The following is a 14,765-nucleotide window of genomic DNA, read 5'->3' on the forward strand; positions in this document are numbered from 1 at the left end:
TCTATCTGGACAGTTATGAACTCCTACAAAGTCACAATGTCTCACAAGATCAGTATCATCACATTCCTCAGTGCTGGTATCGGTTGTACCACCAGCTGTCAGTCAAAAAAAAAACAAATGACAGCCACAAGAAAGCACTGTCTTATCATCAGTGTAATAATAAATTCCACGAGCTTCTGCTAACAAACAGGCCTGATGATGTTGGTTAATATAATACTTGAACAAGCAGGAATTGGTTCTCTTGATCAATCAGATTAATAGGGAGTTAGAGAGGGTAAAGCGAGGTCTTGGATGGAAGTTAGTAGGACGGGATTGGTTGAGCAGAAGAGTGTTGAGTGATACAGTAAGCTGTGTCTGAGACACTCTGTGAATTCATCTTACAGGATCAATATTCTATGCATCAATCAATCAATATCTGTGTGTCTATATATCTATCTATCTATCTATCTAACTATCTATCTATCTATCTATCTATCTATCTATCTATCTATCCATCCATCTCTCCGTCTGTCCGTCATATATATACACAAACACATGTATGTCCGTCCATCCATCGACCTGGGAGAGAGAGAGAGAGAGAGAGAGAGAGACACACACACACACACACACACACACACACACACACACACACACACACACACACACACACACACACACACACACACACACACACACACACACACACACACACACAGAGAGACAGAGAGACAGAGAGAGACAGAGAGAGAGAGAGTGAGAGAGCAAGCGAGAGAGAATCCTGATTATTTAATAATGGCTTAATTACAGTTAATATGCACCCAGTGTATTGTGCCATGGGCAGTATAAGAATGATTTAATCATAACAATAACATGTCCTCTTGGCATTAGAGCATTGTCTAGTTTTACCATAGACACGTCACACAAATTAAATCAGTCCTTTTTACAGCATGGCAGTGTGTGTGTGTGTGTGTGTGTGTGTGTGTGTGTGTGTGTGTGTGTGTGTGTGTGTGCGTGTGCGTGTCCGTGTATTTGTGTGTGTGTGTGTGTGTGTGTGTGTGTGTGTGTGTGTGTGTGTGTGTGTGTGTGTGTGTGTGTGTGTGAGAATATTCTTCACATTTTGTGAATTTAAATGATCAGATCCACTGTCTTGCCATCCCTATCCATTATGTTGATCATCAATATGATAAACAAACAGGAGAAGGGCGCACGCCAGTATTTATGAGGTGCTGCTGACCTTGGTAAATAAGTCTATAAGTGAAGAAAAGGCTGCACAGTCATAGCTACGATGCAGGATCATTTATTGATACCAACTTTCCACCTGGAAAGAAGAAGACTTTTCCAGGTCGAAACATTGGACACTTTACCTGTCTGTGTCCCTTAAATGCCAATGGACATTTGTGTATGTATCTGTCTGTGTCACTGTTATATTTCCCATACATTCAACCGTGTCCTGACATTTTACATTTTCAATTATACTTCCCTGAAATTTTACATTTTCAAAGCTTAACTGTTTTGCTCCCTGTAAAGTAATGTATTCATTATAGCTGCAAAGTTAGATTAAAAAGTGTTGCCATAATTGTATGTCTCCAATGCACAGCAGTCCATTAGGGCTCAAGGGATTTATATTTAGTTAACTGTACATGTTTCAGCCATGAAACAACAACCATTCAAATGCAAATGCTGCAGTCTATTCAACTTGGAGTACACTGGAGCAGTGTAAGAACGACCCTGCATTGACAAAACCATTGTAAAACGCCTCATGGGTAAAACAACACATGACCATGTCCAGACATATGGTTCATAGGTTGCTGTACAAATGTTTAATCAATATGTACTCTTAAAATAATCTAGTAATTAATTTAAACCATGGAAACTGCTTAATCTCGCTTGAAATCTTGTTTTGTCAATGCTGCGACATCATTTGTGATAGAAACACATACACAAGCACCACTACCAGACAGAAAACCCACTGGACAAAACCAGATTATAAGAAAAAAAAAAGAAAGCTACCTGATTTACTGGAAAGAGTCAACCAAAAGTCATAGTAAAATTGAATGCTATTTGGCCCTAAATAGAGAATACACACTAGCACTGTGACTGACTACAGACTCAATGAACACAGCCTTGCAATAGAGAACAGAAAAACCTGTCTCCCAAGGGAAGACAGACTATGCACCCACTGCACACAACGTGTGGTGGAAACAGAGCTACACTTTCTAACCACCTGCCCACTATATCAAGACATCAGGGACACATACTTCCCACATATTACAAACACCCAAAAGGATTTTGAAAACATGACCAATGACAACAACAAAAAAATGCTACGGTTAGGGCATGTCCAAGGAGAATGGACTAGGGAATGTCCTATGAGGAAGGGCTAGGGCATGTCCTAGGTAGGAGAATGGATTAGGTTAGGCCAGGGCATGTCCTAGCCGGGAGGGTTTGGGCATGTCCTAGGAGAATGGAATAGGTCGGGCATGTCCTAGGGGGAGGGGCTAGGGCATGTCCTAGGAGTAGGAGGGCATGCAGAGCATCAAGGGTATATAAAGACCAGACCACTCAGATGTAACAAACACACTTCAGAGTGCTGACAACTTCTCCTGGGATTACTTCCATCAGAGATATTTGTCTTTCTTCACATTGGACATTGTGAAAATAATTTGAACCTATACAAAGACTAAATACTTCCTAACAGATTTCAAATACAAGAACGGATCATCACAGAGGAACAAATGGAGATGGAGATGCAAAATGAAAGTGTTTATGATTACTATGACTATGAGGAGAACCAGACGTCCAGCATGTGTGACTATTCAGAGTGGGGACCTTCATACTCTGTCATCCCAGTGCTCTACATGCTCATCTTCATCCTGGGCCTGTCTGGAAACGGAGTGGTCATCTTCACCGTATGGAGAGCACAGGGCAAACGGCGCACTGCTGACGTCTACATCAGCAACCTGGCTGTAGCTGACCTGACCTTTGTGCTCACTCTGCCTCTGTGGGCAGTGTACACTGCCATGGGCTACCACTGGCCCTTTGGAGTGGCTCTGTGCAAGATCAGCAGCTACATGGTCCATCTAAACATGTACGCCAGCGTTTACTGCCTCACCTGTATGAGCTACGACCGCTACCTGGCCATCGTACACTCCTCCTCAAGGTGATTAGAGTTTTCACTTCTTCATTAGTTTAAACTTTTATTTTAATTTTGTGTTTTCATTTTCAGTTTAGTTTTGATTAGTTAATTAGTAGTAAAGGCTTAGTTTGTGTTACCTCGAAAAAAGTAAATCAATTAGAAAACAGTGCGAGAATAGCCTCTCTATAAGCTCACAATGTGTTGCGATGTGACACGTGAGCTTGTAGATCAGCTGTTTTCACTGTTTTTGAAGGAAAAAACACACACGTTCTCTATGACTAGTTAGTTTAGTAAAAGAAACAATACAGTTTCAGTTAGTTCTCTTTTTTAAATAAAGCCTTGTTTTTATTATTATTTTTTTTTTTTATTAAAGTTTTTGTTATTTCATGAACATCCGTTAACTATAACAACCCTGTTCTCCTCCATGTCCAGCTCACAGCTTCGTACCCGGGGCTACATGAGGGCTTCCCTGACAGTAATGTGGCTTCTGTCTGCTCTACTGGCTGCCCCCACTCTGATCTTCCGCACCACCAAACATGACGAGACAAGCAACCGGACCTCCTGCGTCATGGACTTCAGCCTGGTGGTGACAGATAAACACCAAGAGAGCCTGTTGGTGGCCGGTCTCAGCCTCTGCTCCTCGGTCCTGGGGTTTCTTCTACCTTTCCTGGCCATGATGGTGTGCTACTGGTTCATCGGATGCACCGTCACCCGCCACTTCCACGGCCTGCGCAAGGAAGACCGGCGCAAGCGCAGACTGTTGAAGACCATCACAACACTGGTGGTGGTGTTCGCTGCCTGTTGGACTCCCTTCCATGTGCTGAAGAGTGCTGACGCTCTCTCCTACCTGAACCTGGCTCCTGACTCATGTGCCTTCCTACGTTTCCTCCTCCTGGCTCACCCCTACGCCACCTGTCTGGCCTACGTCAACAGCTGCCTCAACCCCTTCCTGTATGCCTTCTTTGACCCGCGCTTTCGCTCCCAGTGCCTGGGCCTGCTCAACCTGAAAAAGGCTTTGCATGCCAGCCCTGCCATCCTGCTGTCCTTCCAAAAGACACAGACTCTGTCTCTAGCCACTAAGCTGTGATTTCACCACACGTCATGTCATGGAATAATGCTTATGAACTGCCTCCAATTGAACAATGCAGAAAATCTAAGTGTATCAGCTGAGCATGATGACACCTTTGTGACTGAAAAAAAGTAAATTGAGGATCATGGTGTATTAGCTCATTTTCCTTTGTGGCTTTCAGTCGAATGAATTTTTGAGGCAAAACCAAACTTCTTAAAACAAGGGTATATTTGGGACACAGTGTAATGTGTGTCAAACGGACCAATGGACACTCTTTTGGTATATGATGGAAAGTGTAGCGGTTGGAACTCTGATGTCTTCTAGCTTATTTAAAGTGTATTAGTCATGCTTTTGCCACATGACTGTTGTTGTTTTCATTTGCAAGCACTTGAGGTGCACTTCCTCTAATGGGATGTATATACACCAGCCAACAATATGTTGTGTTGGTGTAATTATTATTATTTTTTTCAGTCAACAAGAGGTGATTGAGAGTCTGATTATTTTTGTAAGGAGCCTTGGTGTGTAAATATGTGAATACTCATTGTGAATGTGAATATATAGAGTTCATCTTTATAATTTGTAATAAAAAGGTGGATTAACCAAACAATAATTACACAGGTCTGTCTGTTACTTGTTGTTTCGTCTCAAATGTACTGTAAGCGATGTTGTTTTGTTAAAATAAGTGGTAAATAGCTCTACATTCCCATTATAGTAGGCTAATCACTTCTATACACCAGGGGTGTCAAAGACTTAGGTCTTCTAGCCTTTCCCACAAAATAAACCCAGTCTCAGGGTTTGCTGTCACAGATAGATTATACAATTAGATTTGTATTATATTTTTGGCTTAACAATAGGAATGTTCAGCCTCATGATAATGTCTTACATACATGTAAACAGTCTCTCCTGTATCTGGACAGTTATGAACTCCTAAAAAGTCACAATGTCTCACAAGAGCCGTATCAACGAATTGTTGATACAACAGGTAAATCACACTCCTAAGTGCTGGTATCGGTTGTGCCATCAGTGTAATTATAAATTCCACAAGCTTCTGCCAACAAACAGGCCTGATGACGTTGGTTAATATAATACTTGAACAAGCGGGAATTGATGCTCTTGATCAATCAGATTAATAGTGCGTTAGAGAGGGTAAAGCGAGGTCTTGGATGGAAGTTAGTAGGATGGGATTGGTTGAGAAGAAGAGTGTTGAGTGATACACCAAGCTGTGTCTGAGACACTCTGTGAATTCACCTTACAGGATCAATAGTCTAAATATCAATCAATCTATCTGTGTGTCTATCTATCTGTGCATATATCTATATGTGTGTCTGTCTGTCTATCCATCCATCTATCTATCTATCTATCTATCTATCTATCTATCTATCTATCTATCTATCTATCTATCTATCTATCTATCTATCTATCTATCTATCTATCTATCTATCTATCTATCCGTCCGTCTGTCCGTCATATATATACATAAACATGTATGTCCGTCCATCCATCGACCTGAGAGAGAGAGAGAGAGAGAGAGAGAGAGAGAGAGAGAGAGAGAGAGAGAGAGAGAGAGAGAGAGAGAGAGAGAGAGAGAGAGAGAGAGAGAGCAAGCGAGAGAGAATCCTGATTATTTAATAATGGCTTAATTATTATTATGCCATGGGCAGTATAAGAATGATTTAATCATAACAATAACATGTCCTCTTGGCATTAGAGCATTGTCTAGTTTTACCATAGAAACATCACACAAATTAAATCAGTCCTTTTTATAGCATGGCAGTGTGTGTGTGTGTGTGTGTGTGTGTGTGTGTGTGTGTGTGTGTGTGTGTGTGTGTGTGTGTGTGTGTGTGTGTGTGTGTGTGTGTGTGTGTGTGCGCGTGTGTGCGTGTGCGTGTATTTGTGTGTGTGTGTGTGTGTGTGTGTATGTGTGTGTGTGTGTGTGTGTGTGTGTGTGTGTGTGTGTGTGTGTGTGTGTGTGTGTGTGTGTGTGCGCGCGCGTGTGTGCGTGTATTTGTGTGTGTGTGTGTGTGTGTGTGTGTGTGTGTGTGTGTGTGTGTGTGTGTGTGTGTGTGTGTGTGTGTGCATGTGTGTGAATATTCTTCACATTTTGTGAATTGAAATTATCAGATCCACTGTCTTGCCATCCCTATCCATTATGTTGACCATCAATATGATAAACAAACAGGAGAAGGGCGCACGCCAGTATTTATGAGGTGCTGCTGACCTTGGTAAATAAGTCTATAAGTGAAGAAAAGGCTGCAAAGTCATAGCTACGATGCAGGATCACTTATTGATACCAACTTTCCACCTAGAAAGAAGAAGACTTTTCCAGGTCGAAACGTTGGACACTTTACCTGTCTGTGTCCCTTAAATGCCAATGGACATTTGTGTATGTATCTGTCTGTGTCACTGTTATATTTCCCATATATTCAACTGTGTTCTGAAATTTTACATTTTCAATTATACTTCCCTGAAATTTTACATTTTCAAAGCTTAACTGTTTTGCTCCCTGTAAAGTAATGTATTCATTATAGCTGCAAAGTTAGATTAAAAAGTGTTGCCATAATTGTATGTATCCATCCAATGCACAGCAGTCCATTAGGGCTCAAGGGATTTATATTTAGTTAACTGTACATGTTTCAGCCATGAAACAACAACCATTCAAATGCAAATGCTGCAGTCTATTCAACTTGGAGTACACTGGAGCAGTGTAAGAACGACCCTGCATTGACAAAACCATTGTAAAACGCCTCATGGGTAAAACAACACATGACATGTCCAGACATATGGTTCATAGGTTGCTGTACAAATGTTTAATCAATATGTACTCTTAAAATAATCTAGTAATTCATTTAAACCATGGAAACTGCTTAATCTCGCTTGAAATCTTGTTTTGTCAATGCTGCGACATCATTTGTGATAGAAACACATACACAAGCACCGCTACCAGACAGAAAACCCACTGGACAAAACCAGATTATAAGAACCAAAAAAGAAAGCTACTGGAAAGAGTCAACCAAAAGTCATAGTAAAATTGAATGCCATTTGGCCCTAAATAGAGAATACACACTAGCACTGTGACTGACTACAGACTCAATGAACACAGCCTTGCAATAGAGAACAGAAAGACCTGTCTCCCAAGGGAAGACAGACTATGCACCCACTGCACACAACGTGTGGTGGAAACAGAGCTACACTTTCTAACCACCTGCCCACTATATCAAGACATCAGGGACACATACTTCCCACAGATTACAAACACCCAAAATGAGTTTGAAAACATGACCAATGACAACAACAAAAAAAATGCTACGGTTAGGGCATGTCCAAGGAGAATGGACTAGGGAATGTCCTATGAGGAAGGGCTAGGGCATGTCCTAGGTAGGAGAATGGGGGTGCAGTACGTTAGTCCGACAGCGCAGCGCTCCGACGTTTCAATACTAAACCCGAACCAAACCCGCACCCTAACCCTAACCGCACGCGGATGCCACATAGTCGGAGAAAAGGTCTGTCGGATTATCGCATGCCTCCCGGAGAATGGATTAGGTTAGGGCATGTCCTAGCCGGGAGGGTTTGGGCATGTCCTAGGAGAATGGAATAGGTCGGGCATGTCCTAGGGGGAGGGGCTAGGGCATGTCCTAGGAGTAGGAGGGCATACAGTGAATCAAGGGTATATAAAGACCAGACCATTCAGATGTAACAAACACACTTCAGAGTGCTGACAACTTCTCCTGGGATTACTTCCATCAGAGATATTTGTCTTTCTTCACATTGGACATTGTGAAGTTAATTTGAACCTATAGAGACTAAATACTTCCTAACAGATTTCAAATACAAGAACGGATCATCACAGAGGAACAAATGGAGATGGAGATGCAAAATGAAAGTGTTTATGATTACTATGACTATGAGGAGAACCAGACTTCCAGCATGTGTGACTATTCAGAGTGGGGACCTTCATACTCTGTCATCCCAGTGCTCTACATGCTCATCTTCATCCTGGGCCTGTCTGGAAACGGAGTGGTCATCTTCACCGTATGGAGAGCACAGGGCAAACGGCGCACCGCTGACGTCTACATCAGCAACCTGGCTGTAGCTGACCTGACCTTTGTGCTCACTCTGCCTCTGTGGGCAGTGTACACTGCCATGGGCTACCACTGGCCCTTTGGAGTGGCTCTGTGCAAGATCAGCAGTTACATGGTCCATCTAAACATGTACGCCAGCGTTTACTGCCTCACCTGTATGAGCTACGACCGCTACCTGGCCATCGTACACTCCTCCTCAAGGTGATTAGAGTTTTCACTTCTTCACTAGTTTTGACTTTTATTTTCATTGTGTGTTGACTTGTTTGTTTTCTATTTCAGTTTAGTTTTGATTAGTTAATTAGTAGTAAAGGCTTAGTTAGTGTTACGTCGAAAAAAGTAAATCAATGAGAAAACAGTGCGAGAATAGCCACTCTATAAGCTCACAATGTGTTGCGATGTGACACGTGAGCTTGTAGATCAGCTGTTTTTGAAGAAAAAAACACACATGTTCTCTATGACTAGTTAGTTTAGTAAAAAAAAACAATACAGTTTCAGTTATCTTTTTTAAATAAAGCCTTGTTTTTATTTTTTGTTATTTTTTTTAATTAAAGTTTTTGTTATTTCCTGAATTTTCGTTAACTATAACAACCCTGTTCTCCTCCATGTCCAGCTCACAGCTTCGTACCCGGGGCTACATGAGGGCTTCCCTGACAGTAATGTGGCTTCTGTCTGCTCTACTGGCTGCCCCCACTCTGATCTTCCGCACCACCAAACATGACGAGACAAGCAACCGGACCTCCTGCGTCATGGACTTCAGCCTGGTGGTGACAGATAAGCACCAAGAGAGCCTGTTGGTGGCCGGTCTCAGCCTCTGCTCCTCGGTCCTGGGGTTTCTTCTACCTTTCCTGGCCATGATGGTGTGCTACTGGTTCATCGGATGCACCGTCACCCGCCACTTCCACGGCCTGCGCAAGGAAGACCGGCTTAAGCGGAGACTGTTGAAGACCATCACCACACTGGTGGTGGTGTTCGCTGCCTGTTGGACTCCCTTCCATGTGCTGAAGAGTGCTGACGCTCTGTCCTACCTGAACCTGGCTCCTGACTCATGTGCCTTCCTACGTTTCCTCCTCCTGGCTCACCCCTACGCCACCTGTCTGGCCTACGTCAACAGCTGCCTTAACCCCTTCCTGTATGCCTTCTTTGACCCGCGCTTTCGCTCCCAGTGCCTGGGCCTGCTCAACCTGAAGAAGGCTTTGCATGCCAGCCCTGCCATCCTGCTGTCCTTCCAAAATACACAGATTCTGTCCCTTGTGGCCACTAAGGTGTGATTTCACCACACATATGTAACCGTGAAAGAATGCAAATCAGCTGAGCATGATAGCAATGCCTTTAGTCAGCTGTCAGGTGTCATCTTTGATTATGTGGACTAGGGGTATAAACAGAGCTAAAGTAAGATGTTACCTGTGTCACTGAAAACACATAAAAGTGTGGATTGTGGTGTATTAGTTCAGACTATTCTCCGCACTGGATTTTGGTGGAAGGGATGTTTAAGGCAGAAATCAAACTTCTTAAAACAAGGGACAAAGCTGCAGTAGGCCTACAATGCAGGCATTTTGGACACAGCGGGAATGTGTGTCAAACGGAGCAATATGTTACTTTTTGCTTTATGTAGAGTTCATGCAAAGTGTAAAGCTTGGATCTTTGGATTAGATAGCTCTTGAAGTGAAGTGAAGTGTATTAGTCATGCTTTTGCTGCAAGCACTTGTTTTTATTTGTAAGCACTTGGATGTTCAATTCCCTCTCATGGGATGAATATACACCAGACAATTAGTGTGTGTGTGTTTGTGCAAATAATTTTGACAGTCAGCAAGAGGTGACTGAGACTGATCGTTGTTGTAAGGAGCGACAACCTTGATGTGTATATAATGAATACACATCGTGAATATGCATTATATGGAATTCAATTTTATGATTTTTTATAAAAAGGTGGATTAACCAAAACAATCAAACTGGTCTGTCTGTTGTTTGCTTGTTAAAGGGGTACTGTAAGTGATGCTATGTTGTTAAAGTAAGAGTTGAATAGCTCTATATGCACATGACCACTTAGATGTAAGAAACACACATCAGAGTATTTATTGTTTATATTAATGACCTGTGTACAGTATCAAATACAACACAATGTGTATTTTTTGCAGATGACCCTAACATTGTTTGTACCGGAGAATATATCCAGAAGCTTTTACAAGCCATGACAACATAATTAAGTAAATATAAAAAGTGCTTCGGCAACAATGAACTATCTCTAAACCTAACTAACCCTCTTACCACAGAACTCATACTTAAGATTGACAACATTGAAATTTAGCGTGTGGGAGGGTATGGTGTATGTATGTGTGCAAAAACACCATGTTAATTATGTATTATTGAAGTGTGCAGTAAACACTGTGACAATCTAATTTATGTATGCAAACTGAGCCAGGGGTAGGGCGCGATAAGCATTCTGCTTCTCCCTGTCCCCTTTGTCGGCATCTTGGACAACGTATTATGTCAAATCATGTACTTCACAACTTGTGCCTTGTTCTAAACGCACTGATGTATACACAAACATGTATTTTGTTGTCCAAAAGTCCTGAAAATAAACTGAACTGAACTGGACAGAACAGAGTATTGACAACGTCTCCTTGGACGCATTGTGAGCTGATTTTACATTTGAAAAATTGAATACATGAATATTTAAAAAAAAAAACAAGTGCGTTAACTCAAGTCCAAATCTGACTTTCTAAGATAAGGGTTTGAATAATTCTGAGCCTTCAGTAGTGATTAAAAGTGTTATCTTGTGTTGAATTTGGAGAAACCACTCATACCATTTGTTTTGTTTGATTTGTTTATTTCATACGGTTGACAGTTTGTACATTTTGTAAATCCTATATAATCATGGGCCGGCGGACCTATGACTTAGACATAACCATTATATGACTTAGACATAACCATATATAGACTTATGACTTAAACATTACCATATATAAATGACTTAGACATAACCATATAGAGGCCGGCCGTGGGTCTATCACTATGAATCAGACATAACCCTGTCATATGGCCATAGACGGGCATATTATTGACGACATGGATCTCCATATATGGGCATATCGGTCAGATCGGCGGTGCACTCTAGTAAGCCATATTTGCAGTGGGGTTTGATGCAAGTGCAACTGTATGGAGCCAGCTGATTTGTTTGGGTCTGATGTCATGCTTACACGGTTTAGGTCACATGACGCACACCATAATATTTGGGAGTAGCCGCTGAGTCAGTGACATCATCAGTCATGATGTCATAGTGAGATGACTGACGTGATCAGAAAGCTCAAAGTAGCACAGCGACCGACACTGTTTCAACATTGAAGAAATACAGAACTGAAACATCACTTCACCCCTTTCTGTTGACTCTGCTTGTGATACTTATTTGAGTTTTCGGGACCATCTCTAGTTCTCATTGGCAAGACATCAATTATGTAAAGCAGCAAGTCTTGACTCAACCAGCAAACCAAATTCAGCTCCCAACGTTATTTTTCAGGGACCTTTATAGGTTGGCTAGCCTGTGACATAGGCTAAGTTGTATAAATGCTGTCTGTGTGGCAGACATTGTTGGGGTAAATTAGCTAAGAATTAACAACTGATGTCAACCCTGAAACCAAGGAGAATATACTGTAGCCAGAGAAAGAATGTCCAGTTTCTCCAGATCCGCCCAGCAGTGGGCGACCTTCGCCCGTTCGTGGTTCCTGATCGATGCCAACATGCAGCCACCGGGGAAGATAGCTGCTATGTGTTCTGTTAGACTGCAAGGGAAACACAAACCCATCTACCATGCACTGAGTGACTGTGGGGACCACGTGGTGGTAATGAACACCAGACACATCGCCTTCTCTGGGAACAAGTGGGAACAGAAGGTTTACTCATCGCACACCGGGTATCCGGGTGGATTCAAACAAGTCACAGCTACCCAGCTTCACCTCAAAGACCCGAAAGCTATTGTGAAGTTGGCAGTTTATGGGATGCTACCCAGGAACCTGCACAGGCGCACGATGATGCAACGCCTGCACCTCTTTGCCGACGACGTCCTTCCAGATCATATCCTGGCTAACCTGACTGAGACGCTGCCTCAGCCCAGAAAGGTGCCCAGGAAGCTGAATGAGTATGCACAAGAGGAGATAGATGCTTTCCCCATGCTGTGGACACTGCCTGAAGACTATAAGATGAAGTGAACTCATCAGCAGATGACCAGCTTGTGTTACTGTATGTTGATGCAACTTCACTATGTCCTCTCTAGAGCAAACTGTTGGCTTGAAATGTCACGTGAAACGATTAAAAAGGAATACCGGTGCCAAATTGTCTCTTAATGTGTAAAGACAGCAAATGGCTCTGCATCTTCATTGGAGCTGTGTCTTTGGCTTCAGAGCTGGATACATTCATAAAGGTTTTTTTAAAGTACATTTTCCAAGTTATTGTAGTAATGCTGGAAACATGCATGATTTTAGTTGAGTATCACGTGAAATGTTTACCCTGAAAGCTGCTCTGCTATCATCCTTATAAGCTGTACGATTAAGTAATACCTTTAAATCCACTATATTAATGGTATGTATTTCTTAGTTTGGACTCTTACAAAAATCCGAACTATCCCACATGTTTGATAGTCATGAATATGTTAGTATGTTTGTAAATAACACATGCCAGGGAGTAGGCTAACAAAACATCTAGTCAAACGGAACATCGTGATTTTATTAATAGCATTCCATTGTTTAATACGAACAAACAAATAAATCAAATACATGCTCAGATGTTTTTATTTTTATTTTATTTTCCCAGCAGCCTTAAAAATAGCTCTGTTGTGACTGATCGTGCCAAAAAACTGACTAAAAATCTATGCAGCGGCCCTTCCTCTCCCAGTCCCCGTAACGTGTGGGCTCCGGCCCTCTGGGGCCCCCTTTCTCCTTGGTTTCAGGTTTGACATCATGAGGAGATTTTTCAAGAACGCCCTTGCCCTTCGCTTTGGGCGTGTTAAACCGTCCCAGTGATGTTACACCCTTGCCCTTCCCTCCGGGTGTGTCAAACCGTCCCTGCGGTTCTTCCTCTTTCCGCAGTGGTTCCTTGTCCTTCACAGATGCACTGGCTGACCGTGAGCATCCTCTGAAAGCTGGTTCCACTACGAATCCCTTGGTTTTAGCAACGCAGAGCCTCAGAAGAGACATTGTGCGGGCGGGACAGGTGCTGTCTGTGACCTGGTGTTTATTCAACTTAGCTAATTTACCTATCATCGACTTACTTTATTCTTTGATACCGCAAACCTATAAGGGTCACTGGAAACTATGGAGCTTATGGAGTCAACCATGACCATATATGGAGCTTATGGAGTCAACCATGACCATATATGTAGCTTATGGAGTCAACCATAAGATATGGACTCTTGGGTTGACTTTATACCCTTTTGAGTAGGGTCGGTGCGTGCACATGTGACGCCCACAAAATGTATGGTCACATTTATGTTGTTTTATTTTGAAGATTATATTTTTGTGAAAAGAATGTTTCTCATATGCACCAGCATGGAAAAGAATGGACAATTATTCTTGGTTGAATCCAAGGTTACACGTACAAGTAACACTACACACAGTGGGACTCTCCTAGTGCTGCCACCACTAAGGGACAGTGTGGCGATTATTTCTCAGAGACACATGTTGAATGGACTGACGTGGTTTCCTCATTCTGCTGAGGAAGGCTGACTGGAGAAGATCGTCTCATTGTGTCTCATTTCTTTTATTCCTGTTTTAACAGGTTGGTACAACACTGAAGTGTCATAAACTGCATACAGTTGTTGGTGAAGTTATTATTTTCATTTGAGATCGATTTTAAGTTATGTGTCCAATTTGAGTGGGTTTGTGACCTAGTCCAAACTGTTGTTTTCATGTGCACCTAAAATGGTGGATCTGCTTTGTTTTGTTTGTTTTCAAATAATTGTAGTGGACTTAGAGTATAATATTTGCCTCTGAGATGTAGTGGAGTAGACGCAAAAGTACAGAAAATTGGAGATACTCGAGTAAAGTAAAAAATACCTCAAAATTGTACGTAATACAGTAGCCTACTTGAGTAAATGCACTTAGTTACTTTACACCACTGCTTACTGCCCTGAGTCCTCTCCTCCTCTCCTACTTCTGTTTCCGATTGCTTTGAGTGGACTCACCTGTGATGACCAGCTGAGACTGGTCTGCCAACGAGCTGAGACACTATAAAGACTGCCTGAGCAGAGGATTTTTCCAGTCCATTTGTCTCTCTCAGTGTGTTTGGTTCAGTGTTAGTCAGAGGTTGTCTAGTGGTGGAGAAATAACTCTTAAGTGAATGTAGAAATACCACAATGTAGACACACTGTCACAAGTAAAAGTCTTGCATTTAAAATGCAACTTGAGTAAAAGTACGAAAGTATTCAAATTATACAAAGTGCCAAAGTAAAAGTACTAAAGTTTCTTTGTCCAGAATTTGTCAAAGTTTTTAGTATAAATGGCAGATGTATAAA

General features: G+C 42.0%; 3 protein-coding genes across 3 annotated transcripts; all 3 read left to right on the forward strand.

The window, feature by feature from the left end:
* Positions 1 to 2,720: 2,720 nt before the first annotated feature.
* On the forward strand, positions 2,721 to 4,202 carry LOC311051614 (apelin receptor B-like; the record flags this gene model as incomplete). Its single annotated transcript, XM_084066194.1, has 2 exons — positions 2,721 to 3,139; positions 3,548 to 4,202. 2 exons carry the CDS (start codon positions 2,721 to 2,723, stop codon positions 4,200 to 4,202), a joined length of 1,074 nt encoding a protein of 357 aa, XP_083922320.1.
* A 3,843-nt stretch (positions 4,203 to 8,045) lies between these two features.
* On the forward strand, positions 8,046 to 9,531 carry LOC311051916 (apelin receptor B-like; the record flags this gene model as incomplete). The annotated part of the gene is made up of 2 exons (XM_084066642.1): positions 8,046 to 8,464; positions 8,874 to 9,531. The coding sequence occupies 2 exons, from the start codon at positions 8,046 to 8,048 to the stop codon at positions 9,529 to 9,531; spliced, it is 1,077 nt and encodes a 358-aa protein (XP_083922768.1).
* Positions 9,532 to 11,925: 2,394 nt separating this feature from the next.
* LOC311052289 (large ribosomal subunit protein uL13m-like) lies at positions 11,926 to 12,465 on the forward strand (the record flags this gene model as incomplete). Its single annotated transcript, XM_084067182.1, has 1 exon — positions 11,926 to 12,465. The coding sequence occupies one exon, from the start codon at positions 11,926 to 11,928 to the stop codon at positions 12,463 to 12,465; it is 540 nt and encodes a 179-aa protein (XP_083923308.1).
* Between the last annotated feature and the right edge of the window lie 2,300 nt (positions 12,466 to 14,765).

This window comes from Gymnoscopelus microlampas (assembly GCF_963454915.1).
Source record: "Gymnoscopelus microlampas genome assembly, chromosome: 9".
Classification (NCBI taxonomy): Eukaryota; Metazoa; Chordata; class Actinopteri; order Myctophiformes; family Myctophidae; genus Gymnoscopelus; species Gymnoscopelus microlampas.